The 27,349-nt window shown below is 39.0% G+C and overlaps 1 protein-coding gene across 2 annotated transcripts in view; it reads left to right on the forward strand.

Annotated features, from left to right (window-relative positions):
• The window catches only part of ACAD11 (acyl-CoA dehydrogenase family member 11), a 219,130-nt gene that overhangs the window by 116,101 nt on the left and 75,680 nt on the right, over window positions 1-27,349 (forward strand). For both annotated transcript variants that reach the window (XM_073630360.1, XM_073630361.1), the window contains exon 14: window positions 25,945-26,011. In XM_073630360.1, the coding sequence (XP_073486461.1) occupies window positions 25,945-26,011 (67 nt within the window). The remainder of the gene's footprint in view (window positions 1-25,944; window positions 26,012-27,349) is intronic.

The following is a 27,349-nucleotide window of genomic DNA, read 5'->3' on the forward strand; positions in this document are numbered from 1 at the left end:
CTGGATAATAGCCCAGTATAGGAACTGAGTATCTCCATTATAAGGAGATTGTAATGTGTAGGTCCCCAGTGGTTACCTATGGTACTGCAACCCACAACTCTTAACCAAACCCAGATACTTCCTTGTAAACTTGGTATGAAGATCATGGGTAGGGAGAGAAAACAAATATGGTCACAGGCGTGATAGAACTGGGGAAGCTACCACTGGAAACCAATGGATTGACATTAGTGTTGATATGAAAATCTAAACCCATACTTGTATGTATAATATTAATCATAAATATCACACATATAAGCATGCATATGCCCGGATACACATCCAAGGGTGAACATAAGTGCAATAGTGGACAAATGGGATCATGAACAGGTCCCATGTGGTCTTCCTAGGTACTACATCCTGCAACTCGTTGACAAACCCACATATTGCCCAGTAAACCTATAAAGACAGTTCATCAGGAAAGCCCATTCTAGTCAGATTTAGATACCAGTACTTATAATTGAGTCACAGTACTTGTATTAAAGGGAGAGGGGGGGTTATGGTCTAAAGGCAGCCCCCTCCAATAAAACAAGAGATGTACATAAAGAGGGAAGTTAATAAAAGGGATAGAGATAAACCTCAAATCTTAGAAAAAATGTTGATGTACATAGTAGATCGGGGAGTGATGAGCGCTGTGGGTCTGAGGACCACAAGGGGTATACTCATATGTATGCCTGGATATTAGCCCAGTATGAAAACTATCTCAATTGTTGGAGAGATTATAGTATGTAGGTCCCCATTGGTTACCTATGGTACTGCAACCCACACCTCCTGACCAAACCCAGATACTACCTGGTAAAACTTAGTGTGAAGATCATGGGTAGGCAAAGAGAGCAAATCCAGGGGTACAAATGCCCCCTATTATAGAGGGTTAAGGGTTGGCTATAAAGCAGTTCAAATCTATATCTAAGTTGAGCCCTTTGGGGGCAAGTGATCCTAGCTGGTATATCCAGCTGGTTCCATTCCTGTAGATTAGGGTTTGTTTATTTCCCCCTCTCCAGTGGTCTTCAACAAGATCAATACCATAGAATATGAGTCCACTCGGATCCCTCTGGTGTACTTCATCGAAGTGTCTGGATAGATTGTGCTTTGAAAATCCATTTCTGATATTTTTAATGTGCTCCCTTATGCGGACAAACAGAGGCCGAGTTGTTTGACCCACATACTGGAGGTGGCATGGACATTCAATAATGTATGTAACATGGGTACTATGGCATGTGATTAGATGCTTTATCTGGTACTCTCTGTGATCAGTGAGTGACCTAAAAGATTCCTTCTTCCTCGGTTGTTTTTTGCTAGCTTTACAGGGCAAACATCTTTGACATCTGTAAATCCCCTTCATGTCAGGGAAGATTTTCACCGGTTTGGGAGGGTCGATAACATTATGCACTAGATGGTTCCTCAGGGTAGGTGCTTTTCTATACACGAACATTGGTTTATTAGGCAGTATGTTAGATAACACCCAATCCTCTTTCAGTATGGGCCAATATTTTTTCATAATACATTCAAAGGCCTTGTATTGACTGTTAAACCCAGTAATGAAAGCTATATCCCTTTGGCTGTCTTTATTGTTAATTTTTTTTCTGGAGTAGATGTTTTCTATCCATTTTCATAATTTCCAGTTTTAGCTTCACAAGGTTGTCAAGTACATATCCTTTTTCGTGAAATCTTTGTATAAGGATATCAGCCTGTGCATCAAAGTCTTCCATTTTTGTTATAGTTCCTACGTATCCTTAATAGTTGCCCCTTAGAAATATTACACTTCCACTTAGGATGGTGACAACTGGACGTGGGAATGTATCCATTTCGGTCAGTTGTTTTAAAAAAGTCCGGGTGCATAAGGTGTCCTCCACTTTGAAAATCTCTAGATCCAGATAGTCAACTTTCTGATAATCCCATTTACCTGTAAGGGTGATCCTGTATTTGTTGGCATTTAGATCACCAGGGAATCTTTCAAAACTGTCCGGTGTGCCATCCCACATAATGATCAAATCGTCTATATACCTTCTGTACATTTTAATTTGGGGAATGTGTCGTGTATACACGTACCCCTCCTCCCACATATTGATGAATAAGTTCGCTACACTGGGAGCGTAGCAAGCTCCCATAGCGACCCCCTTAGTTTGTACAAAATACTTCTTTTTGTACCAAAAGTAGTTACACTCCATAGCCAATTTCAGGCCTTCTAGGATGTAATCTATCTGTTCTTGTTTCGTACCTGTGTTCTCATGTAGTGCTTTTTCTACTCCAAGCAGACCATCTTTTTGTACAATACTTGTGTACAGTGAACTAACATCTATTGTTGCCAGTAACCAGTTCTCTGCACCCTTCACATCCTGTAGTTCTTGAATAAGCTGTAAGCTATCGCGTAGGTAAGATTTCCCTTGTTGCACCAGTGGCTTCAGGTATTTGTCCAGGTATTCCCCAAGTCTGGAGAAAACCGAATTTATCCCACTAATAATGGGCCTACCAGGTGGTTTCACCAATCTTTTATGGATCTTAGGTGTGTAATATATAACTGGAGTCTTAGTAGAGTTAAAGACCAAATACTCCGCTTCTTTGGGGTTCAGTATACCCATATTTTTCCCTTTGTCAACGTACATCTTCAATTTCCTTTCATATTTCTTCTTTGGGTTCCCTGTTAGCTTCTTAGACGTGTTTTCAACACTTAGTAGATTCTCCATCTCTTCTTGGTAGTCCTTTATATTGAGAATAACCAACCCTCCCCCTTTGTCTGCCAGACATATTACTACTTCATGTTGTTTTCCTATTTGTTTGATGGTTTTCCATATATGTTTAGTTTTCCTGTTTTTCTTCTCTGTGTTTCTCAGATCGTCCTCAACCACTTTTTTGCTTTCCTTCAATAAACCTTAATGTTCTGAGGTCTAGTTACAAGAATACCGGCAGGGGGAGCAACTCTTTTTTATAGAGTTAAAGTGGTCCTGTGGGTTGGTCTGGGGCGGAGCAACCAACCATTGGTATGCTGCCATGGGTAGGCACCAGGAAAGGAAAGTTACGGAAAGGTGAGTATTCAGTTTTCAGTTATCTGCCAGAAAGGAAGTGCATTGTTTTTAGTAAGTGGCTCACACACTTGCATTATGAAAAGGAGCAGTAAGGCACAGCAATCGTGTTGCACTGCAAAGAAAGCAGAACTTGTGTATATAATGAGCAAATATGGCACCCTGATGTTTTCCATATATATTTACCAACTAAACACAGAAAAAAAGTTGATTAAAACATTGACAAACACTAATAAAATGTTTATATCAAGTCGATCTCTTTTACTCTTTTGTTTCATTAAAAATATCATTTAAAAGATTATAAATTCACTTTACATTAAATTCAGAATGATGAATTGTCATTTTGGGAAATAACGAATATTACAAAAACATTCCAGCAAGTAGAATTTATAATAAAAAAACTCTTATTATAAATAGGTATATATGTTAAAAAAGGTTCTGAAATTTTTGATTGTCCTTTAACTCCTTTGTGACTGATGGTAAAACAAATGTTAATGGGTAAACAAAATTTTTCAACTTTGCCATGTGTTAGTAAATCTGTACATATCATCACAACTACTTTGTGTATCCAGGTGAATTATACCTTGTTTTTTAGGAAAAATGTCTTTCCTGCTTTCTTTTCGTGGTAAATGGTGACGGATATCTCCTGATTTTTTTTTATTACTATCAAATGAAAACTGGCACAAAATAGTAAAAAAGCTTATTTTTTTTAGATTTAGCTGTATATTTCTTGCAATTACCATTATTAACCACTAAAGAATAACCCCAAATAAATTCTCCTGCTCCTGATGATTGCAGCGATGCCACATATGTGTATGTTAGTTGTTGTTTGTACCTGTAGTAGGGCCCAGAAACAATGGTCCACATTTTCCTTTCTTTTCATACTACCTAAAACATACTGACAATAATTTAAAAAAGTTTATTTAACCACTTTAGCCCCGGACCATTATGCTGCATAAGGACCAGAGGACTTTTTCCAATTTGGCACTGCGTCACTTTAACTGCTAATTGCGCGGTCATGCAATGCTGTACCCAAACAAAATTTGCGTCCTTTTCTTCCCACAAATAGAGCTTTCTTTTGATGGTATTTGATCACCTCTGCCGTTTTTATTTTTTGCGCTATAAACGGAAAAAGAACGAAAATTTTGAAAAAAAATGATATTTTCTACTTTTTGTTATAAAAAAAATCCAATAAACTCAATTTTAGTCATACATTTAGGCCAAAATGTATTCGGCCAAATGTCTTTGATAAAAAAAATGTCAATAAGCGTATATTTATTGGTTTGCACAAAAGTTATAGCGTCTACAAACTAGGGTAAATTTTCTGGAATTTACACAGCTTTTAGTTTATGACTGCCTATGTCATTTCTTGAGGTGCTAAAATGGCAGGGCAGTAAAAAACCTCCCCAAATGACCCCATTTTGGAAAGTAGACACCCCAAGGAAATTGCTGAGAGGCATGTTGAACCCATTGAATATTTATTTTTTTTGTCCCAAGTGATTGAATAATGACAACAAAAAAAATTTACAAAAAGTTGTCACTAAATGATATATTGCTCACACAGGCCATGGGCCTATGTGGAATTGCACCCCAAAATCCATTCAGCTGCTTCTCCTGAGTACGGGGATACCACATGTGTGGGACTTTTTGGGAGCCTAGCCACGTACGGGGCCCCGAAAACCAATCACCGCCTTCAGGATTTCTAAGGGCGTAAATTTTTTATTTCACTCCTCACTACCTATCACAGTTTTGAAGGCCATAAAATGCCCAGATGGCACAAACCCCCCCCCCCCCCAAATGACCCCATTTTGGAAAGTAGACACCCCAAGCTATTTGCTGAGAGGCATGTTGAGTCCATGGAATATTTTATATTTTGACACAAGTTGCGGGAAAGTGACACATTTTTTTTTTTTTTGCACAAAGTTGTCACTAAATGATATATTGCTCACACAGGCCATGGGCATATGTGGAATTGCACCCCAAAATACATTTAGCTGCTTCTCCTGAGTATGGGGATACCACATGTGTGGGACTTTTTGGGAGCCTAGCCGCGTATGGGGCCCCGAAAACCAATCACCGCCTTCAGGATATCTAAGGGTGTAAATTTTTGATTTCACTCTTCACTGCCTATCACAGTTTCGGAGGCCATGGAATGCCCAGGTGGCACAAAACCCCCCCCAATGACCCCATTTTGGAAAGTAGACACCCCAAGCTATTTGCTGAGAGGCATGGTGAGTATTTTGCAGCTCTGATTTGTTTTTGAAAATGAAGAAAGACAAGAAAAAACATTTTTTTTTTCTTTTTTCAATTTTCTTAACTTTGTGACAAAAAGTGAGGTCTGCAAAATACTCACTATGTCCGCCAGGCACCCACAATCGCTCCTGAGAGAGACAGAACAGAGATCTGTCAATGTAAACAGACAGATCTTCGCTCTGTCAGGAGAGAGCAGACAGACTTGCTGTTCATACTGATTATGAACAGTGATCAGTCTCCTCCTCCAGGCAATCCCATCCCCCCACAGTTAGAAACATTCCCTAGGACACACATTTAACCCCTTGATCACCCCCTAGTGTTAACCCCTTCCCTGCCAATGACATTTATACAGTTATCAGTGGCTATTTTTAGCTCAGATAGCTGTATAAATGTTAATGGTCCCAAAAAAGTGTCAAAAGTGTCTGATCTGTCCGCTGCAATGTTTCAGTCCCGCTAAAAGTCACAGGTCACCGCCACTACTAGTAAAAAAAAAAAAAAAGAATAATAAAAATGCCATAAATCTATCCCCTATTTTGTAGATGCTATAACTTTTGCGCAAACCAATTAACATACGCTTATTGCATATTTTTTAATCAAAAATATGTAAGAGAATACATATCGGACTAAACTGAGGAAGAAATTTTTTTTTCCTCCATTTTTTTGGGGTATATTTATTATAGCAAAAAGTAAAAAATATAGTTTTTTTCAAAATTGTCGGTCTTTTTTTGTTTATAGCGCAAAAAATAAAAACCGCAGAGATGATCAAATACCACCAAAAGAAAGCTCTATTTGTGGGAAAAAAGGACATACATTTTGTTTGGGTACAGCGTTGCACGATCGGGCAATTGTCAGTTAAAGCGATACAGTGCCATATCGTAAAAAATGGCCTGGTCATTAGGGGGCAAATCCTTCCGGTCCTTAAGTGGTTAAAAAAACAAATCTACCAAAAATATACTGACCCTTAACGTTTGACCTCATATCTTTAACCCCGACCTTGACCTTTGACTATTGCCTTAACCCTTACACTATTCCTGGCACTGCCCTACATCTAACCTTGATCTATTTTTTCTTTCTTTTTACATTTTTATTATTATTATTTATTTTTTTCTACACACTTTTTATTTACTTCTCTATTCAGATGAGGAAGTAAACAAAGGGGCAGGCTCACAGTGACTGATCACTGTGATAGCCAATCAGAGGCTATCATAGCAATCGGTGACCTGGAACCGGGAGTCCCGGGTTTCGATCGTTAGTACGAGATCCAGGCTCTTGGAGTGTGGCGCACCACCATTACAAAGCGAGCAATGCATATATGGGGCCCTACGAAAAAAAAACCCAGCCCAGTGAGGCCACATATATGTGTACCATCAACAGGAAGGGGTGAACATCTGAAAGGCATCCAGGGTGTACATCTAAAAATGTCTTGGTGTCAGCCTTTATTAATTCCCTGTACAGTAGAAATAAGAGAGGAAGGGCAACACTAGAGGCCAATCAAGTTCAGTGATGTGGTTCACATGTGTTGGCAAGGAACATGTTGACAGGAGGGATGTACTTATAAGACCACTTTCACACTGAGGCAATTTTCAGGCATTTTAGAGCTAGAAATAGCGCCTGTAAACCGCCTGAAAACTGCCTCCTATTCAGCACAATGAGTGCTTTCACACTCGAACGGTGCGCTTGCAGGAAAAGTCCTGCAAGCAGCATCTTCGGGCCGGGTTGGGAGCTCTGGAAATAGCGCTCCCAAAACACCCCTGCCCAATGAACGGGCTGCGCTTCCACAGCGGCCGAAAAGCAATTCGGAAGCGCTGCAAAACGTGTATTTTTTCGGGTTTTTTTTAAGGTCGCGTTGTCATGTAACCTAAAAAAAAACATCCCGCTAGCAGACGAAAAGCGCTGCAAAAATGAGCTGCGCTTTAGCGCTAATGGCCGGGCGCTGCCAGTGTAAAAGGGGTCTTCAATGTCTAATAACAGACTGGGGGTAGGGAGTGAAGTTGAATTGCAAAGCCATAGTAGAAAAAAAAGTCATCAACCTGGCTCTATTGTTCATTAAGGTTGAATAAAAAGCTACCGGGTAATTACTGGAACAACAGATATAAAAATCTTTTGAAAAGTAAAACAATTTACATATATGCATTTCAACCATGTATTTAGCTATTTTCCTTCCCTTTTGATAAATACGTTAAATGAAAACTCCACTTTCTTTAAAACATAATTATAAGTATATAATTTGCTACAACATCCAATTTGTAATTGTTGGTATTAAAAAAAAAAAAAAAAAGCAGCAGTAGTTGAGTTATGCCTTGTACACACGGTCGGATTTTCCGACGGATAGGACCTTGTTGTCGGAAAATCCGACCATGTGTGGGCTCCATCACACATTTTCCATCGGAATTTCCGACACACAAAGTTTGAGAGCAGGCTATAAAATTTTCCGACAACAAAATCCGTTGTCGGAAATTCCGTTCGTGTGTACACAAATCCGACGCACAAAGTGCCGCGCATGCTCAGACTAAATTAAGACATGAAAGCTATTGGCTACTGCCCTGTTTATAGACCCAATGTACGTGTTTTACGTCACCACGTTCAGAATGTTCGAATTTTCCGACAACTTTGTGTGACCGTGCGTATGCAAGACAAGTTTGAGCCAACGTCCATCGGAAAAAAATCCATGAATTTTGTTGTCGGAATGTCCGATCAATGTCCGACCGTGTGTACGGGGCATTACACTTTAAAGTTGAACAATTCTCTTCAAAAGCTCTAGTAGCTGAAGAATTTTCAGAATCTGAGATTATAGTATGTAGGTCCCCATTGGTTACCTATGGTACTGCAACCCACACCTCCTGACCAAACCCAGATACTACCTGGTAAAACTTAGTGTGAAGATCATGGGTAGGCAAAGAGAGCAAATCCAGGGGTACAAATGCCCCCTATTATAGAGGGTTAAGGGTTGGCTATAAAGCAGTTCAAATCTATATCTAAGTTGAGCCCTTTGGGGGCAAGTGATCCTAGCTGGTATATCCAGCTGGTTCCATTCCTGTAGATTAGGGTTTGTTTATTTCCCCCTCTCCAGTGGTCTTCAACAAGATCAATACCATAGAATATGAGTCCACTCGGATCCCTCTGGTGTACTTCATCGAAGTGTCTGGATAGATTGTGCTTTGAAAATCCATTTCTGATATTTTTAATGTGCTCCCTTATGCGGACAAACAGAGGCCGAGTTGTTTGACCCACATACTGGAGGTGGCATGGACATTCAATAATGTATGTAACATGGGTACTATGGCATGTGATTAGATGCTTTATCTGGTACTCTCTGTGATCAGTGAGTGACCTAAAAGATTCCTTCTTCCTCGGTTGTTTTTTGCTAGCTTTACAGGGCAAACATCTTTGACATCTGTAAATCCCCTTCATGTCAGGGAAGATTTTCACCGGTTTGGGAGGGTCGATAACATTATGCACTAGATGGTTCCTCAGGGTAGGTGCTTTTCTATACACGAACATTGGTTTATTAGGCAGTATGTTAGATAACACCCAATCCTCTTTCAGTATGGGCCAATATTTTTTCATAATACATTCAAAGGCCTTGTATTGACTGTTAAACCCAGTAATGAAAGCTATATCCCTTTGGCTGTCTTTATTGTTAATTTTTTTTCTGGAGTAGATGTTTTCTATCCATTTTCATAATTTCCAGTTTTAGCTTCACAAGGTTGTCAAGTACATATCCTTTTTCGTGAAATCTTTGTATAAGGATATCAGCCTGTGCATCAAAGTCTTCCATTTTTGTTATAGTTCCTACGTATCCTTAATAGTTGCCCCTTAGAAATATTACACTTCCACTTAGGATGGTGACAACTGGACGTGGGAATGTATCCATTTCGGTCAGTTGTTTTAAAAAAGTCCGGGTGCATAAGGTGTCCTCCACTTTGAAAATCTCTAGATCCAGATAGTCAACTTTCTGATAATCCCATTTACCTGTAAGGGTGATCCTGTATTTGTTGGCATTTAGATCACCAGGGAATCTTTCAAAACTGTCCGGTGTGCCATCCCACATAATGATCAAATCGTCTATATACCTTCTGTACATTTTAATTTGGGGAATGTGTCGTGTATACACGTACCCCTCCTCCCACATATTGATGAATAAGTTCGCTACACTGGGAGCGTAGCAAGCTCCCATAGCGACCCCCTTAGTTTGTACAAAATACTTCTTTTTGTACCAAAAGTAGTTACACTCCATAGCCAATTTCAGGCCTTCTAGGATGTAATCTATCTGTTCTTGTTTCGTACCTGTGTTCTCATGTAGTGCTTTTTCTACTCCAAGCAGACCATCTTTTTGTACAATACTTGTGTACAGTGAACTAACATCTATTGTTGCCAGTAACCAGTTCTCTGCACCCTTCACATCCTGTAGTTCTTGAATAAGCTGTAAGCTATCGCGTAGGTAAGATTTCCCTTGTTGCACCAGTGGCTTCAGGTATTTGTCCAGGTATTCCCCAAGTCTGGAGAAAACCGAATTTATCCCACTAATAATGGGCCTACCAGGTGGTTTCACCAATCTTTTATGGATCTTAGGTGTGTAATATATAACTGGAGTCTTAGTAGAGTTAAAGACCAAATACTCCGCTTCTTTGGGGTTCAGTATACCCATATTTTTCCCTTTGTCAACGTACATCTTCAATTTCCTTTCATATTTCTTCTTTGGGTTCCCTGTTAGCTTCTTAGACGTGTTTTCAACACTTAGTAGATTCTCCATCTCTTCTTGGTAGTCCTTTATATTGAGAATAACCAACCCTCCCCCTTTGTCTGCCAGACATATTACTACTTCATGTTGTTTTCCTATTTGTTTGATGGTTTTCCATATATGTTTAGTTTTCCTGTTTTTCTTCTCTGTGTTTCTCAGATCGTCCTCAACCACTTTTTTGCTTTCCTTCAATAAACCTTAATGTTCTGAGGTCTAGTTACAAGAATACCGGCAGGGGGAGCAACTCTTTTTTATAGAGTTAAAGTGGTCCTGTGGGTTGGTCTGGGGCGGAGCAACCAACCATTGGTATGCTGCCATGGGTAGGCACCAGGAAAGGAAAGTTACGGAAAGGTGAGTATTCAGTTTTCAGTTATCTGCCAGAAAGGAAGTGCATTGTTTTTAGTAAGTGGCTCACACACTTGCATTATGAAAAGGAGCAGTAAGGCACAGCAATCGTGTTGCACTGCAAAGAAAGCAGAACTTGTGTATATAATGAGCAAATATGGCACCCTGATGTTTTCCATATATATTTACCAACTAAACACAGAAAAAAAGTTGATTAAAACATTGACAAACACTAATAAAATGTTTATATCAAGTCGATCTCTTTTACTCTTTTGTTTCATTAAAAATATCATTTAAAAGATTATAAATTCACTTTACATTAAATTCAGAATGATGAATTGTCATTTTGGGAAATAACGAATATTACAAAAACATTCCAGCAAGTAGAATTTATAATAAAAAAACTCTTATTATAAATAGGTATATATGTTAAAAAAGGTTCTGAAATTTTTGATTGTCCTTTAACTCCTTTGTGACTGATGGTAAAACAAATGTTAATGGGTAAACAAAATTTTTCAACTTTGCCATGTGTTAGTAAATCTGTACATATCATCACAACTACTTTGTGTATCCAGGTGAATTATACCTTGTTTTTTAGGAAAAATGTCTTTCCTGCTTTCTTTTCGTGGTAAATGGTGACGGATATCTCCTGATTTTTTTTTATTACTATCAAATGAAAACTGGCACAAAATAGTAAAAAAGCTTATTTTTTTTAGATTTAGCTGTATATTTCTTGCAATTACCATTATTAACCACTAAAGAATAACCCCAAATAAATTCTCCTGCTCCTGATGATTGCAGCGATGCCACATATGTGTATGTTAGTTGTTGTTTGTACCTGTAGTAGGGCCCAGAAACAATGGTCCACATTTTCCTTTCTTTTCATACTACCTAAAACATACTGACAATAATTTAAAAAAGTTTATTTAACCACTTTAGCCCCGGACCATTATGCTGCATAAGGACCAGAGGACTTTTTCCAATTTGGCACTGCGTCACTTTAACTGCTAATTGCGCGGTCATGCAATGCTGTACCCAAACAAAATTTGCGTCCTTTTCTTCCCACAAATAGAGCTTTCTTTTGATGGTATTTGATCACCTCTGCCGTTTTTATTTTTTGCGCTATAAACGGAAAAAGAACGAAAATTTTGAAAAAAAATGATATTTTCTACTTTTTGTTATAAAAAAAATCCAATAAACTCAATTTTAGTCATACATTTAGGCCAAAATGTATTCGGCCAAATGTCTTTGATAAAAAAAATGTCAATAAGCGTATATTTATTGGTTTGCACAAAAGTTATAGCGTCTACAAACTAGGGTAAATTTTCTGGAATTTACACAGCTTTTAGTTTATGACTGCCTATGTCATTTCTTGAGGTGCTAAAATGGCAGGGCAGTAAAAAACCTCCCCAAATGACCCCATTTTGGAAAGTAGACACCCCAAGGAAATTGCTGAGAGGCATGTTGAACCCATTGAATATTTATTTTTTTTGTCCCAAGTGATTGAATAATGACAACAAAAAAAATTTACAAAAAGTTGTCACTAAATGATATATTGCTCACACAGGCCATGGGCCTATGTGGAATTGCACCCCAAAATCCATTCAGCTGCTTCTCCTGAGTACGGGGATACCACATGTGTGGGACTTTTTGGGAGCCTAGCCACGTACGGGGCCCCGAAAACCAATCACCGCCTTCAGGATTTCTAAGGGCGTAAATTTTTTATTTCACTCCTCACTACCTATCACAGTTTTGAAGGCCATAAAATGCCCAGATGGCACAAACCCCCCCCCCCCCCCAAATGACCCCATTTTGGAAAGTAGACACCCCAAGCTATTTGCTGAGAGGCATGTTGAGTCCATGGAATATTTTATATTTTGACACAAGTTGCGGGAAAGTGACACATTTTTTTTTTTTTTGCACAAAGTTGTCACTAAATGATATATTGCTCACACAGGCCATGGGCATATGTGGAATTGCACCCCAAAATACATTTAGCTGCTTCTCCTGAGTATGGGGATACCACATGTGTGGGACTTTTTGGGAGCCTAGCCGCGTATGGGGCCCCGAAAACCAATCACCGCCTTCAGGATATCTAAGGGTGTAAATTTTTGATTTCACTCTTCACTGCCTATCACAGTTTCGGAGGCCATGGAATGCCCAGGTGGCACAAAACCCCCCCCAATGACCCCATTTTGGAAAGTAGACACCCCAAGCTATTTGCTGAGAGGCATGGTGAGTATTTTGCAGCTCTGATTTGTTTTTGAAAATGAAGAAAGACAAGAAAAAACATTTTTTTTTTCTTTTTTCAATTTTCTTAACTTTGTGACAAAAAGTGAGGTTTGCAAAATACTCACTATGTCCGCCAGGCACCCACAATCGCTCCTGAGAGAGACAGAACAGAGATCTGTCAATGTAAACAGACAGATCTTCGCTCTGTCAGGAGAGAGCAGACAGACTTGCTGTTCATACTGATTATGAACAGTGATCAGTCTCCTCCTCCAGGCAATCCCATCCCCCCACAGTTAGAAACATTCCCTAGGACACACATTTAACCCCTTGATCACCCCCTAGTGTTAACCCCTTCCCTGCCAATGACATTTATACAGTTATCAGTGGCTATTTTTAGCTCAGATAGCTGTATAAATGTTAATGGTCCCAAAAAAGTGTCAAAAGTGTCTGATCTGTCCGCTGCAATGTTTCAGTCCCGCTAAAAGTCACAGGTCACCGCCACTACTAGTAAAAAAAAAAAAAAAGAATAATAAAAATGCCATAAATCTATCCCCTATTTTGTAGATGCTATAACTTTTGCGCAAACCAATTAACATACGCTTATTGCATATTTTTTAATCAAAAATATGTAAGAGAATACATATCGGACTAAACTGAGGAAGAAATTTTTTTTTCCTCCATTTTTTTGGGGTATATTTATTATAGCAAAAAGTAAAAAATATAGTTTTTTTCAAAATTGTCGGTCTTTTTTTGTTTATAGCGCAAAAAATAAAAACCGCAGAGATGATCAAATACCACCAAAAGAAAGCTCTATTTGTGGGAAAAAAGGACATACATTTTGTTTGGGTACAGCGTTGCACGATCGGGCAATTGTCAGTTAAAGCGATACAGTGCCATATCGTAAAAAATGGCCTGGTCATTAGGGGGCAAATCCTTCCGGTCCTTAAGTGGTTAAAAAAACAAATCTACCAAAAATATACTGACCCTTAACGTTTGACCTCATATCTTTAACCCCGACCTTGACCTTTGACTATTGCCTTAACCCTTACACTATTCCTGGCACTGCCCTACATCTAACCTTGATCTATTTTTTCTTTCTTTTTACATTTTTATTATTATTATTTATTTTTTTCTACACACTTTTTATTTACTTCTCTATTCAGATGAGGAAGTAAACAAAGGGGCAGGCTCACAGTGACTGATCACTGTGATAGCCAATCAGAGGCTATCATAGCAATCGGTGACCTGGAACCGGGAGTCCCGGGTTTCGATCGTTAGTACGAGATCCAGGCTCTTGGAGTGTGGCGCACCACCATTACAAAGCGAGCAATGCATATATGGGGCCCTACGAAAAAAAAACCCAGCCCAGTGAGGCCACATATATGTGTACCATCAACAGGAAGGGGTGAACATCTGAAAGGCATCCAGGGTGTACATCTAAAAATGTCTTGGTGTCAGCCTTTATTAATTCCCTGTACAGTAGAAATAAGAGAGGAAGGGCAACACTAGAGGCCAATCAAGTTCAGTGATGTGGTTCACATGTGTTGGCAAGGAACATGTTGACAGGAGGGATGTACTTATAAGACCACTTTCACACTGAGGCAATTTTCAGGCATTTTAGAGCTAGAAATAGCGCCTGTAAACCGCCTGAAAACTGCCTCCTATTCAGCACAATGAGTGCTTTCACACTCGAACGGTGCGCTTGCAGGAAAAGTCCTGCAAGCAGCATCTTCGGGCCGGGTTGGGAGCTCTGGAAATAGCGCTCCCAAAACACCCCTGCCCAATGAACGGGCTGCGCTTCCACAGCGGCCGAAAAGCAATTCGGAAGCGCTGCAAAACGTGTATTTTTTCGGGTTTTTTTTAAGGTCGCGTTGTCATGTAACCTAAAAAAAAACATCCCGCTAGCAGACGAAAAGCGCTGCAAAAATGAGCTGCGCTTTAGCGCTAATGGCCGGGCGCTGCCAGTGTAAAAGGGGTCTTCAATGTCTAATAACAGACTGGGGGTAGGGAGTGAAGTTGAATTGCAAAGCCATAGTAGAAAAAAAAGTCATCAACCTGGCTCTATTGTTCATTAAGGTTGAATAAAAAGCTACCGGGTAATTACTGGAACAACAGATATAAAAATCTTTTGAAAAGTAAAACAATTTACATATATGCATTTCAACCATGTATTTAGCTATTTTCCTTCCCTTTTGATAAATACGTTAAATGAAAACTCCACTTTCTTTAAAACATAATTATAAGTATATAATTTGCTACAACATCCAATTTGTAATTGTTGGTATTAAAAAAAAAAAAAAAAAGCAGCAGTAGTTGAGTTATGCCTTGTACACACGGTCGGATTTTCCGACGGATAGGACCTTGTTGTCGGAAAATCCGACCATGTGTGGGCTCCATCACACATTTTCCATCGGAATTTCCGACACACAAAGTTTGAGAGCAGGCTATAAAATTTTCCGACAACAAAATCCGTTGTCGGAAATTCCGTTCGTGTGTACACAAATCCGACGCACAAAGTGCCGCGCATGCTCAGACTAAATTAAGACATGAAAGCTATTGGCTACTGCCCTGTTTATAGACCCAATGTACGTGTTTTACGTCACCACGTTCAGAATGTTCGAATTTTCCGACAACTTTGTGTGACCGTGCGTATGCAAGACAAGTTTGAGCCAACGTCCATCGGAAAAAAATCCATGAATTTTGTTGTCGGAATGTCCGATCAATGTCCGACCGTGTGTACGGGGCATTACACTTTAAAGTTGAACAATTCTCTTCAAAAGCTCTAGTAGCTGAAGAATTTTCAGAATCTGATACACTACAACATGTCTTGGAAGCTTGATTCCTTGCTGTGCTTTGGCGGTTGCCCCTATGGCCCTTATATTACCACTGCATCACTGTGGAAATCCAGCTACCCCTTGTGGTACCTGTGTAGGCACCCTACATGGCAAAGACACAAAGCCACAAACACTCAATCAACTTGTAGCTACCAAAAAAAAAAAAAAAAATTAAATCCCCCAACGTTTAATCCTGTTAGCCAAGAAAAGAAACCAAAACACATTAGTATTTCGGTAAGCTGCAGAAGTCTCAGTTTGCATGCATTTGTATTTTGCTACGTTATCCAGTGGATTAAATTTAATCCCTGATTTACATCACCAGTTCTGATTTTGAACTAGCAGATCATTAAACATTTCTACATTTACTGTATACATAACTATACAAAACATAAAAATGAGTTGTACATGTACACTTTTCGCTGAAATATTCTGTGGCAGCAATGAATGCAGAATTGCAGCCAAATGTGGTATAGTCTTTAATTATGTTTTTATCTAAGCCTATTTTAGTATGAAATCATAGTGTTAGGTATTTCCTTCCTGCTGTCCAACCACTTCCATTATGAAAAAATTCAGTTACTTGGAAAGGAAAGAACAAGGGTACATTTCTTATAAAGGGCTCAACAATTCTGTAGAAGCATATTTGCCTTTTTTTTTGGCTTGACTGATGAGTCTGATAAGGTTGCTCACATATGATAAGGTTCACCTTACAGACCTGTTAAAATATTATTGGGTTCATTTATGAAAGATGGATAGGCTGTTTACTTTGCAAGGAAATTTTCCCCTAGCTGAGGGAATGAGGTGCAATGTGCAATGCAAGTGATTAGGTATTTTTTGCAAAGTAAATTTTCATCACATTCACTGCGCTAAGCAAAAATTCTCTTCCAAAGTGAACAGCTTATTTGCCTTTTGTGGACTGACCCCTATGTCTGTACACCACCTGAACCCCAGCTGATGACTCCTTGCCAAGCTTACTAGGGGAAGAATTGATCTTCCATATTGATTTTCCATGTTTGCAGTGGTGGTCATAACCAGCAAGCGTTTCCTGTGTGAGAACAGTTGATTGGGTGCTTATTCAACTGCTGCCCTAGTACAAACACTTATTCATTTTGGAGATAGATTGATACAGAATAAAAGTAGCCATGGTGATACTCTAAATTTTCTCATAGTTCATAACAGGCAGTTAGAGAAGGAACACCCCTTTCACCCCTTTCATTTCCAGTACATATGGTATCAGGAGGAAATTGGGGGAATCATTGTGCATGTCTCCATGCCAGTCAAACATAAAGGCATGAGCTCCATGCTGCTCAACACTACTTGGGTATTAAAAAAAACAGCATCATGATTGGACCATTATGCCTCTCCTAGAAGGGAGCAGTTTCACTACATGTCATTGGGAGGGATTCCAAGCATACACATTTATTATAAACAGACCTCTGGATTCCAGAGGGTCCTTATGCAGCTGCACAGTTTGCACCATTGCCATGACTTGCCAACTTTGAAAACCAAGCCAACTTGCTTCTACAGAATTTTAAAGCTTCACATTTCTGTAGATAGCAATTTAACCTTGAGCTTTGCTGAGCATCTTAGGCAGGTTGGTGGCAGCACAGGCCTGTAAACTCACTCCCAGTTGCTGAGTGGTGTTCACACTCCCAGTCACTAAATATTAATATAAAGCGAAAAAAGACGTTTCGGGGAAATCTGTTTTGATAAAAATACAGAACTGTTATTGTTCATTGAATTCAATACGTTCTCACAGACCAAGAATAAGTATGTAAACTAGAATGTCAGACTGACATTACTCTGAATTTGCATATGTGTTCCAGTTCAGTGCCTCTGAGAGTTTTGAAGTCATTATGATTAATTTACTTAAGGTAAACAGGCTGTTTACTTTGCAAGGGGATTACTGAATGTGGTAAAAACTCACTTTGCAGAGAATCCCGAAACATGTGCCTCTATATTCTCTCAATACAGTTTTATAATAACGTTCTTAATGTATCATTAATTTTTTTAGTAATGTGTTTATCAGTAACTGACAGTAATTGCTTTATTGCATAATACCCACTTCAAGGCCGCAATACAAAAATATACATTGTCATTTTGAAGCGGCTTACTGGGACTATCACAGCAGCTGTCAGCCATAACCCCAGTATTGGTTTTTGCAGCCAGGGATGCTCTTTCTGATAAAACTGATCCAAATGGCTAAATAATAATAATAATTAAAAAAAAAATTAAGCACCCCTGTCCTCCCGTGCTTGCGCACAGAGGCAAACCCATATGTAGATTGCGCACGCATATGTAAACGGTGTTCGTACCACACATGTGAGGTTTCACCTCGAACGTTATAAAAGGAGCAATAATTCTGGTTCTAGACAAGCAAAAGCAATAATTTTGGCACTAGATATCCTCTGTAACACTAAACTGGTAACTCAGCTTGCAAAATAGTGGCCAAATGCTCCTTTAACACAAACACACTTGAAGCAATATACAAAGTCCTATTCTGATGGTACTTGGTCCCTGCTCGAATAGCTCACACTTACCCTGGGAGTAGTGACAGATGTTTCTGTAATTGTAGACAACGGGGGAAACACCCTGCATATCTGGTGGTCCTACCCAAGACTAATGGGGTTCTGGTCCAGGGTTTTCGGCTTACTCCAGACCCTTTTCCATATTAAGATCAATAGGGAGGCAAGGCTGGCCCTAACTGTCCAATTCCTGGCCTATACGCATCACAGCAGAAATTGGCCACATATCTCTTTATCTCAGCCATATAGCCCATGCATGGAAGACCCAAGGCGTTGCCTTCCAGGGGGGTGAAGATGCGCCTGACCTCAATGATGCTTCATGAATGAATGTTCAGCATTGTGAATGATTCACATGCCAAATTTCTCTGGGAACCATGGATCTCATCACTCCAACCAGCCTGTTCAGGTCTTGTTTGACCGCTCCCCTCGTGGCCTTCGAGTCCGAAACACCCCCCTCCTCTACCTCTTCCCTCTTGTCTGTGCTCTTTTTTCTTTCCATTACTTATTATTTCTAAATTTTCTTGGTCTTGCTCATGCAGTCGTCGCCAGGTGGGAGTAGACTTTGGGGACATGGCATTTTTGGTGTTTTATTATCATCCTTATGTTTCAGAATTCCTTTATCTTCATCGACATGATTATATTCTATCGCTATTTGTTATAATTAACCATTACTGGGTGATTCCTACGCTTACTTGAATCTTTATGCTCATATTTAAAACAAACATGTTGAAACAGAAAGCGTTGCCTATGGAGATTTTTAAGAATCTTAGTTTGTTGCCATTCCATGAGCGTGCGCAATTATTAAGCGTGACAAGTTGGGTATCTATTTTCTCAGTGTAACATCATCTTTTATATATTACACAAAAATGGAGTTATATATATTGTGTTTTTTGCATTATTTTTTCCATAAAGTTGCGTTTAAAAAACCTCTGCACAAATACAGACATAAAAAATTGACATAAAAAATTGCAACAACCGCCATTTTATTCTCTAGGATCTTTGCTAAAAAATATATATTATATATACAGTGGGGACGGAAAGTATTCAGACCCCCTTAAATTTTTCACTCTTTGTTATATTGCAGCCATTTGCTAAAATCATTTAAGTTCATTTTTTTCCTCATTAATGTACACACAGCACCCCATATTGACAGAAAAACACAGAATTGTTGACATTTTTGCAGATTTTTAAAAAAATAAAAACGTAAATATCACATTGTCCTAAGTATTCAGACCCTTTGCTCAGTATTTAGTAGAAGCACCCTTTTGATCTAATACAGCCATGAGTCTTTTTGGGAAAGATGCAACAAGTTTTTCACACCTGGATTTGGGAATCCTCTGCCATTCCTCCTTGCAGATCCTCTCCAGTTCTGTCAGGTTGGATGGTAAATGTTGGTGGACAGCCATTTTTAGGTCTCTCCAGAGATGCTCAATTGGGTTTAAGTCAGGGCTCTGGCTGGGCCATTCAAGAATAGTCACGGAGTTGTTGTGAAACCACTCCTTCATTATTTTAGCTGGTTGCTTAGGGTCATTGTCTTGTTGGAAGGTAAACCTTCGGCCCAGTCTGAGGTCCTGAGCACTCTGGAGAAGGTTTCGTCCAGGATATCCCTGTACTTGGCCTCATTCATCTTTCCCTCGATTGCAAGCAGTCATCCTGTCCCTGCAGCTGAAAAACACCCCCACAGCATGATGCTGCCACCACCATGCTTGACTGTTGGGACTGTATTGGACAGGTGATGAGCAGTGCCTGTTTTTTTCCACACATACCACTTAGAATTAAGGCCAAAAAGCTCTATCTTGGTCTCATCAGACCAGAGAATCTTATTTCTCGCCATCTTGGAGTCCTTCAGGTGTTTTTTAGCAAACTCCATGCGGGCTTTCATGTGTCTTGCACTGAGGAGAGGCTTCCTTCAGGCCACTCTGCCAAAAAACCCCGACTGGTGGAGGGTTGCAGTGATGGTGGACTTTCTACAACTTTCTCTCATCTCCAGACTGCATCTCTGGAGCTCAGCCACAGTGATCTTTGGGTTCTTCTTTACCTCTCTCACCAAGGCTCTTCTCCCCTGATAGCTCAGTTTGGCCGGACGGCCAGCTCTAGGAAGGGTTCTGGTCGTCCCAAACGTCTTCCATTTGAGGATTATGGAGGCCACTGTGCTCTTAGGAACCTTAAGTGCAGCAAACATTTTTTGTAACCTTGGCCAGATCTGTGCCTTGCCACAATTCTGTCTCTGAGCTCTTCAGGCAGTTTCTTTGACCTCATGATTCTCATTTGCTCTGACATGCACTGTGAGCTGTAAGGTCTTATATAGACAGGTGTGTGGCTTTCCTAATCAAGTCCAATCAGTATAATCAAACACAGCTGGACTCAAATGAAGGCGTAGAACCATCTCAATGATGATCAGAAGAAATGGACAGCACCTGAGTTAAATATATGAGTGTCACAGCAAAGGGTCTGAATACTTAGGACCATGTGATATTTCAGTTTTTCTTTTTTAATAAATCTGCAAAAATGTCAACAATTCTGTGTTTTTCTGTCAATATGGGGTGCTGTGTGTACATTAATGAGGAAATAAATGAACTTAAATGATTTTAGCAAATGGCTGCAATATAACAAAGAGTGAAAAATTTAGGGGTCTAAATACTTTCCGTCCCCACTGTGTATATATATATATATATATATATATATATATAACAAGTGTTGAAGGTGAAGTAAACACAATCTGGATGTAGCAGTGCTAAGCAATCAGACCCTTCCACAGGTCATATAGACATACCGATCAGATGGGATTGCTGCACTCAAATGCATTTCATGACGGTTTCGGACTATACAGATAGCGCCCTTCTTCAGAGCAAGACACATACAATAAGAATGATCTTTACAAGCGTATTTATACACTCCTATCTCCTATCATATACATAATGTTTGGGGGTTCTAAGTAATTTTCTAGCAAAAAATACAGATTTTTACTTGTAAACAAGAAGTATCATAAAAGGCCTGGTCTTCAAGTGGATATTCATTCAATCAGCAAATACTTCATTCAGAATGCTCTGCTAAACACAGGTCTGGTTGAAAGATGTTATATATATAAAGTAGAAAGAACTGCTGGAGAAAAAACACTGAAAAGCGCAAAGACAAGGTGCTGTAACTCAAGACAACAAATAAAATCGCAGTTTAAAGCTGAAAAATCTAGTTCCTTTGCCTAAATCCACTTTGTGTTGTGTACGTTACTTCACTTAGTGGATGTAGTTTCCCTACTATAAATTTTAACAAAGATATTAAATTTGATGTGACTTTCCTTTAACCTTCCTCCCCACCCATAGGCCTTCCATAGCACCAGGACAAATAATGATATGAAAGAGACATATTGGATTAATGTGCTATTTAGAATCAAAGCTGCTTAGTGTCTTTTGGAAGTTTTGGAACGTTTACACTTTAAAATAATCCAAGGGATTTGCCCAGTTGATATAATTGATGTTTTCTTTAGTTTGGGAAAAACTCACATTAGGTATTTGTACTGGAAAAATCTTTAAACACTGAGGAACTGATGAATAAAAAGGAAAGAAGGGAATCTGTGTTTATTTAACAATGTGCATGAGCCGTAAAAAATCTATGACCTTTTCTTTTTTATTTCGTCTAGCTTTTCCATCAGGTACTTAGAATATACTTTAGTAAAATGTTTAAAATTATAAACTATACTTTATATATAAAAGTTTTCTTGTAATGGCTTTTGTTTAAAAGGGAAAACTATATGTGTATCACTGTATTTATTCTAACAAATAGTATATTTTTACAAGTCTATGTTGTACTAGTTAATATAATTTATTCAGTGCTGGCGGCTTTTTTCCAGTTCTGGTGTAATTTATATTTAGATCCAGAATAGAAAATAATATGGCTTTCCTTTTCTTCTATTACAATCACCAGTAAAATAATTTTCCAAAAAATCCCCTAGCTATATCCAGCTGTTTTCAAAGAAATAAATGCCAGGCAGTGTGACTGACAAATGGAATCACTCAGAGAAAAAAATAATTCTGCTTTTTGACAATACAGCCAGGAAACCAAATGAGGATCCCATGGAAAACACACCCAGATAGTATTTTCTGGTTAATTATTTTCATTTTGGAGCCTTAAATGACACTGCATCAATTTTTCTGTGTAGGTTTGGGTAACACTGTATCAATGATGCTTCCATGATGTTACTGCTAAGTGCCCAAGACTCAATTGTGAATTGTGCACCAAATCTGTTTTCCCCTGGCTACATGGTAAAGGAGACATGTTGCACAAAGCTGCTGTTACATATACTTCATGCTCAGTGACCAAAGGTTAAATTAACAAAGCTAACACACTGAGGAAAAGATCCTTCATTTTCAAAGAAATTTGAAAATTACAGTCACATGGCACCTTCTGTGATGCCACATATGTATAACTCCCTAATACGAGAACACCCTTGATATACCCAGACAACATTTAGTCTTAAGCCCCGTACACACGATCGGATTTTCCGACGGGAAATGTTGGATGCCAGGCTGTTGGTGGAAAATCCGACCGTGTGTATGCTCCATCGGACAATTGTCGGATTTTCCGCCAACAAATGTTGGCTAGCATGTCTTCAAATTTTCCGCGAACAAATGTGTGTTGTCGGATTTTCCGATCGTGTGTACACAAGTCCGTTGAACAAAAGTCCAAAGTACAAACACGCATGCTCGGAAGCAAGGACGAGCCAGAAACGTTCCGTCTTGTAAACTAGCTTTTGTAATGGAGAATTAACATTCGTGACATGGCAAATTATGAAATCTCCAAATGCAGCGCACAATTCTCTTCTTTTTTAATGGTATAATAATGAAGCTGCTTTGCTGGTGATACTGATGGAGTTATTGCAAATGAATATTCAAAGGCTTTTTTTTTCTAGTGATATCAAGAATAATATTATTATGTTTTTTTTTTTATTTGTGCAAGTTACCACAACACCATTATCCTGTAGTTTTTAAGATCAAAGATACAACTATGTTGGTGTCCCATGTTAATTTTACATTGTATTTTTTAAAATGTAACTGTCATTTGAAGTAAAACACATAGCCAAGTATTATTCTCCACAATTTTTTTATTGTGCATTAAAAAAAAAGAACATTATAAACATGCTATCTGCCAATAGAACTTAACCAAAAAGTGCATTCTATGCATCCAAAAATATAGAAAATATAACAAATCAAATCATTATTCAACCAAAAAAAATGTCAAAGCAATAACTCCAAGGCCAATAATAAATATCACGTTATCTCCTCCTATTCCGCAACATGTCTGGTTGACGAATGGCCGTTCAGAAACGAACTGAAAAGTATGAACTGAAAAGCGCTAAATGAAAAACGCGACAAGAAAAGCTTGAATCAACACTCACCAAACTTCTACTAACACGAAATTAGCAGAAGGAGCACAAAGGGTGGCGCTAAAGAGCTGAAAAACCACATAGTACGTCTAGTACGTCACTACGTTCATAATTGTTGGCCAACATTTGTGTGACCGTGGGTATGCAAGACAAGTTTGAGCCAACACCCTTCGGACAAAATTCCACAGTTACGTTTTCGGAAAGTCCGATCGTGTGTACAAGGCATTACTCTAATCAATGGGGGCACCAACAGTGGACCATAAATAGGCATTCATCCCGACACAGAAAAATCCAACTTAAAAATTTTAATCATTTTTGCTGTTTGCTTTAAGTTAGGAAATTTAAAAAAAAATACATACATACAATAAAATGTTTAATTTAATCTGGCATTCAATTTCCAGCCAGATATTAATGTGCAAAGTGAGAGCAGCGCCCCTTAAATGGCGAAGCTGCTCTAGAGAGGTGACTTCTTGAATATAGTTGGAACACGATAGCCTGGCCAGAATAAAAGGTTTATTAAATATCTTTCTTTTCTATTTAATTTTGGTGAAGTGTAGGACTATAGAAAGATTCCATATTAATCTGTCAGCAATTTGTACAGCTAAGAACAATTTGTTTTATTGCAATAATTATATGCACTTAAAAAGAATAACAAATTAGGATGTAGTATTACAGATTTTTCCGGTAATTTTGCACACAAATAAAAATATGCATGGGAATGTTGAAACATTGTAAAGCAATACCATGGGAAAAGTGATTGCTTATCTTTTATATTTTTAAGGCATCAGGCCCATTGTGACTAAGATCCCTTTCACACTGGGGCCACCCGTGCGCTAGCGGTAAAGCGCTGTTAGTTTTAGCGGCGCTTTACTGCTGTTTATACGGGTGCTTTTAACCCTTTTTGCCTGCTAGCCTGGGTTAAAAGTGCGGTCAAATTATGGGTTAAAAGTGCCCGTGTTGTGACGCTTCTGAATCGCTTTTCAGGCTCTTTGGGAGTGCTACCCATTCATTTCAATGGGCAGCGCTCCCAAACCTCCCCAAAGATGCTGCTTGCAGGACTTTTCCTAACATCCCACAAGCGCACTGCTCCAGTGTAAAAAGTCACACTGAAATGAATGGGAGGAGGTTTTCAGGTGCTTTACAGGCGTTATTTCTAGCGCTAAAACGCCTGAAAACCGCCTCAGTCTGAAAGGGGTCTTACTGTTATCTCAACCCAAAAACTGGAGGTATTATATGACTCTTCTTATGCATGTAACTTGGTAAACATACCTGTTTACTTAACTCATGCGGAAATAAATACAGGCACTTGCACCCACCACATGCACAGCTGTCGGTGTACAGTTGGGAAAAAAAAAAAGTAGCTAGCAGGCAAACGGAAATAAAAATGTGGAGTCTCTTCTACCATAACTATTAGCCTCGGTTCACACTGGGACGACTTGTCAGGCGACCTAGGTCGCCTGACAAGTAGCGTCCAGTTCAGTACAATGGAACCGTTCTAATCGGAGCGACGCAAGTCGCTCCGACTTAGAAAAAGGTTCCTGTACGACTTTGGGGGCGACTTGCATAGACTTCTATACAGAAGTCGTTTTGCAAGTCGCCCCGGCAGTCGTGTGCAGGTCGCCTCGGTGAGGCGACCTGCAAGTCGTGCCGCCTCTGGTGTGAACCGAGGCTTAGTTGACAAGTTCGTTTTTTTAATTGCAAATGTAGCAATTTAAGCAATTTCATAGTAAATGTATAGACATGATGATGGCTATGCCACAATTGTTGTTTTTGCTGTATACTGGTACCATACCAGTGGTTGGTTCCTATGGCTTATTTCATTTTACACCCATCAAAGTGTATTCATGGTCAAAATTTAAAATCCTCTATAAATTTACACATTGCATTTTAATGGTTTTCCAACCTACTCCTATTATTCTCAGTGCTCTTGACATTTTAAAGCTTAATTTTTTAAAGAATTTCACACATTTACTTCCTTGAAATCTGTGACACATATTCACTGGGGGAGATTTACTAAAACTGGAGAGTGCAAAATCTGGTGCATTTCTGCATAGAAACCAATCAGCTTCCAGGTTTTATTGTAAAAACTTAACTGAACAAGTTGAAGTTAAAAGCTGATTGGTTATCATGCACAGCTGCACCAGATTCAATGTGTACCAGTCTTAATAAATCTCCCCCACTGTGTCCTGTGAGTAGGCACTGCTGTGTCATACATTTCACACTACTGCCAAAGTCAGTGAGCCAATTAGGAAAGGGGGGGGGTGGGGCTGAGCCACGGCTCCGTGTCTGAATGGACACACAGAGCAGTGGCTCGGCTCAGGTGCCCCCATAGCAAGCTGCTTGCTGTTGGGGCACTCAACAGGAGGGAGGGGCCAGGAGTGGCGGTGTGGGACCAGAGAAGAGGGGGATCTGGGCTGCTCTGTGCAAAACCACTGCACAGAGGAGGCAAGTATAACATGTTTGTTATTTTTAAACAAGAAACAAAAAGACTTTAATATCACTTTAAATATCAGTATATTGATAACACAGACTCTTGATGTTTTTGGTTACATTTTCAACCATAAATTTAACAATTTTGCAGGTGCTGGGAATCCCAATTGTAAAGTTGCAATCGTAATGGGTAAAACAACAAATGCTTCATCTTCCAGGTATGTATACTAATTGAGTTGATGAATGAGATTAGCCAAGTTCAGATCCTGAGTTATTTATAGGACACTTACAGCGCTAAATAATGTGTGAAAAAAATAAATGTATGACAATTATTTAATTTTATTTTAATACAGGTACTTATATAGAAACATCAATTTATGCAGCCATTTACAGTACATATACAGTATATTGTACATTTACATCAGTCCCTGCCGTCAAGGAGCTTACAATCGAATCACATTCACACACACACATACAGTACTTGGGCCAATTTAGACAGAATCCAATTAACCTACCAGCATGTCTTTGGAGTGTGGGAGGAAATCGGAGTACCCGGAGGAAACCCACTCAGTAAAGTTCAATTAATCTCCTTCACAGCAAAAAGCAGTATATGTCACACATTGAGTGATATGTAATGAAGTGCTAAATATCTCTCCTGAAATACTAAATAAGGATAGCTGATAATAAAGTGCTAATAACGTTCCCAGGTAACTCTGAACCAATCTTAAGGTATAAAGTGCTAATAATATAACAATATAAAGTGCTACTAATAAAGTGCTTAAAACAGTACAAATTCTCAATGTGCAAAATGATGCAATAATAATGACATCAAAACAAAAATTCACAGTGATGACTGATGTAACTTCGGATGCTAGGCAAATAGTCTCTATAAGAGTAAATGCATCAAAGAAAGGAAAAAGTTCTAATGCAGATAATATAATGACTAGTAGGAATCCTTCTTCAATCCACACCCTGTGTGTGCTAGCCTCTCACCTTAAGGGAAGACCCCAAATGGGTGTAGTCGTGCATCAACAGATCAACAGAGGAGCTGGTCTAGTTGTGCATCAACAGGTGTCCTTTTCCTCCTCCTTGGGTGTATCTCAAAGGAATGGTCACTGCAATATCCAGGCTATTTCTCCACAAACACCGAGTTCCGCGACCAGCTCCTCTGTTGATCTGTTGATGCACGACTAGACCCATTTGGGGTCTTCCCTTGAGGTGAGAGGCTAGCACACACAGGGTGTGGATTGGAGAAGGATTCCTGCTAGTCATTATATTATCTGCATTAGAACTTTTTCCTTTCTTTGATGCATTTACCTTTATAGAGACTATTTGCCTAGCATCCAAAGTTACATCAGTCATCACTGTGAATTTTTGTTTTGATGTCATTATTATTGCATCATTTTGCACATTGAGAATTTGTATTATTTTAAGCACTTTATTATTAGCACTTTATATTGTTTTATTATTAGTACTTTACACCTTAAGATTGGTTCAGAGTTACCTGGGAACGTTATTAGCACTTTATTATCAGCTATCCTTATTTAGTGTTTCTG

Source organism: Aquarana catesbeiana, linkage group LG05, assembly GCF_042186555.1.
Source record: "Aquarana catesbeiana isolate 2022-GZ linkage group LG05, ASM4218655v1, whole genome shotgun sequence".
Lineage (NCBI taxonomy): Eukaryota > Metazoa > Chordata > Amphibia > Anura > Ranidae > Aquarana > Aquarana catesbeiana.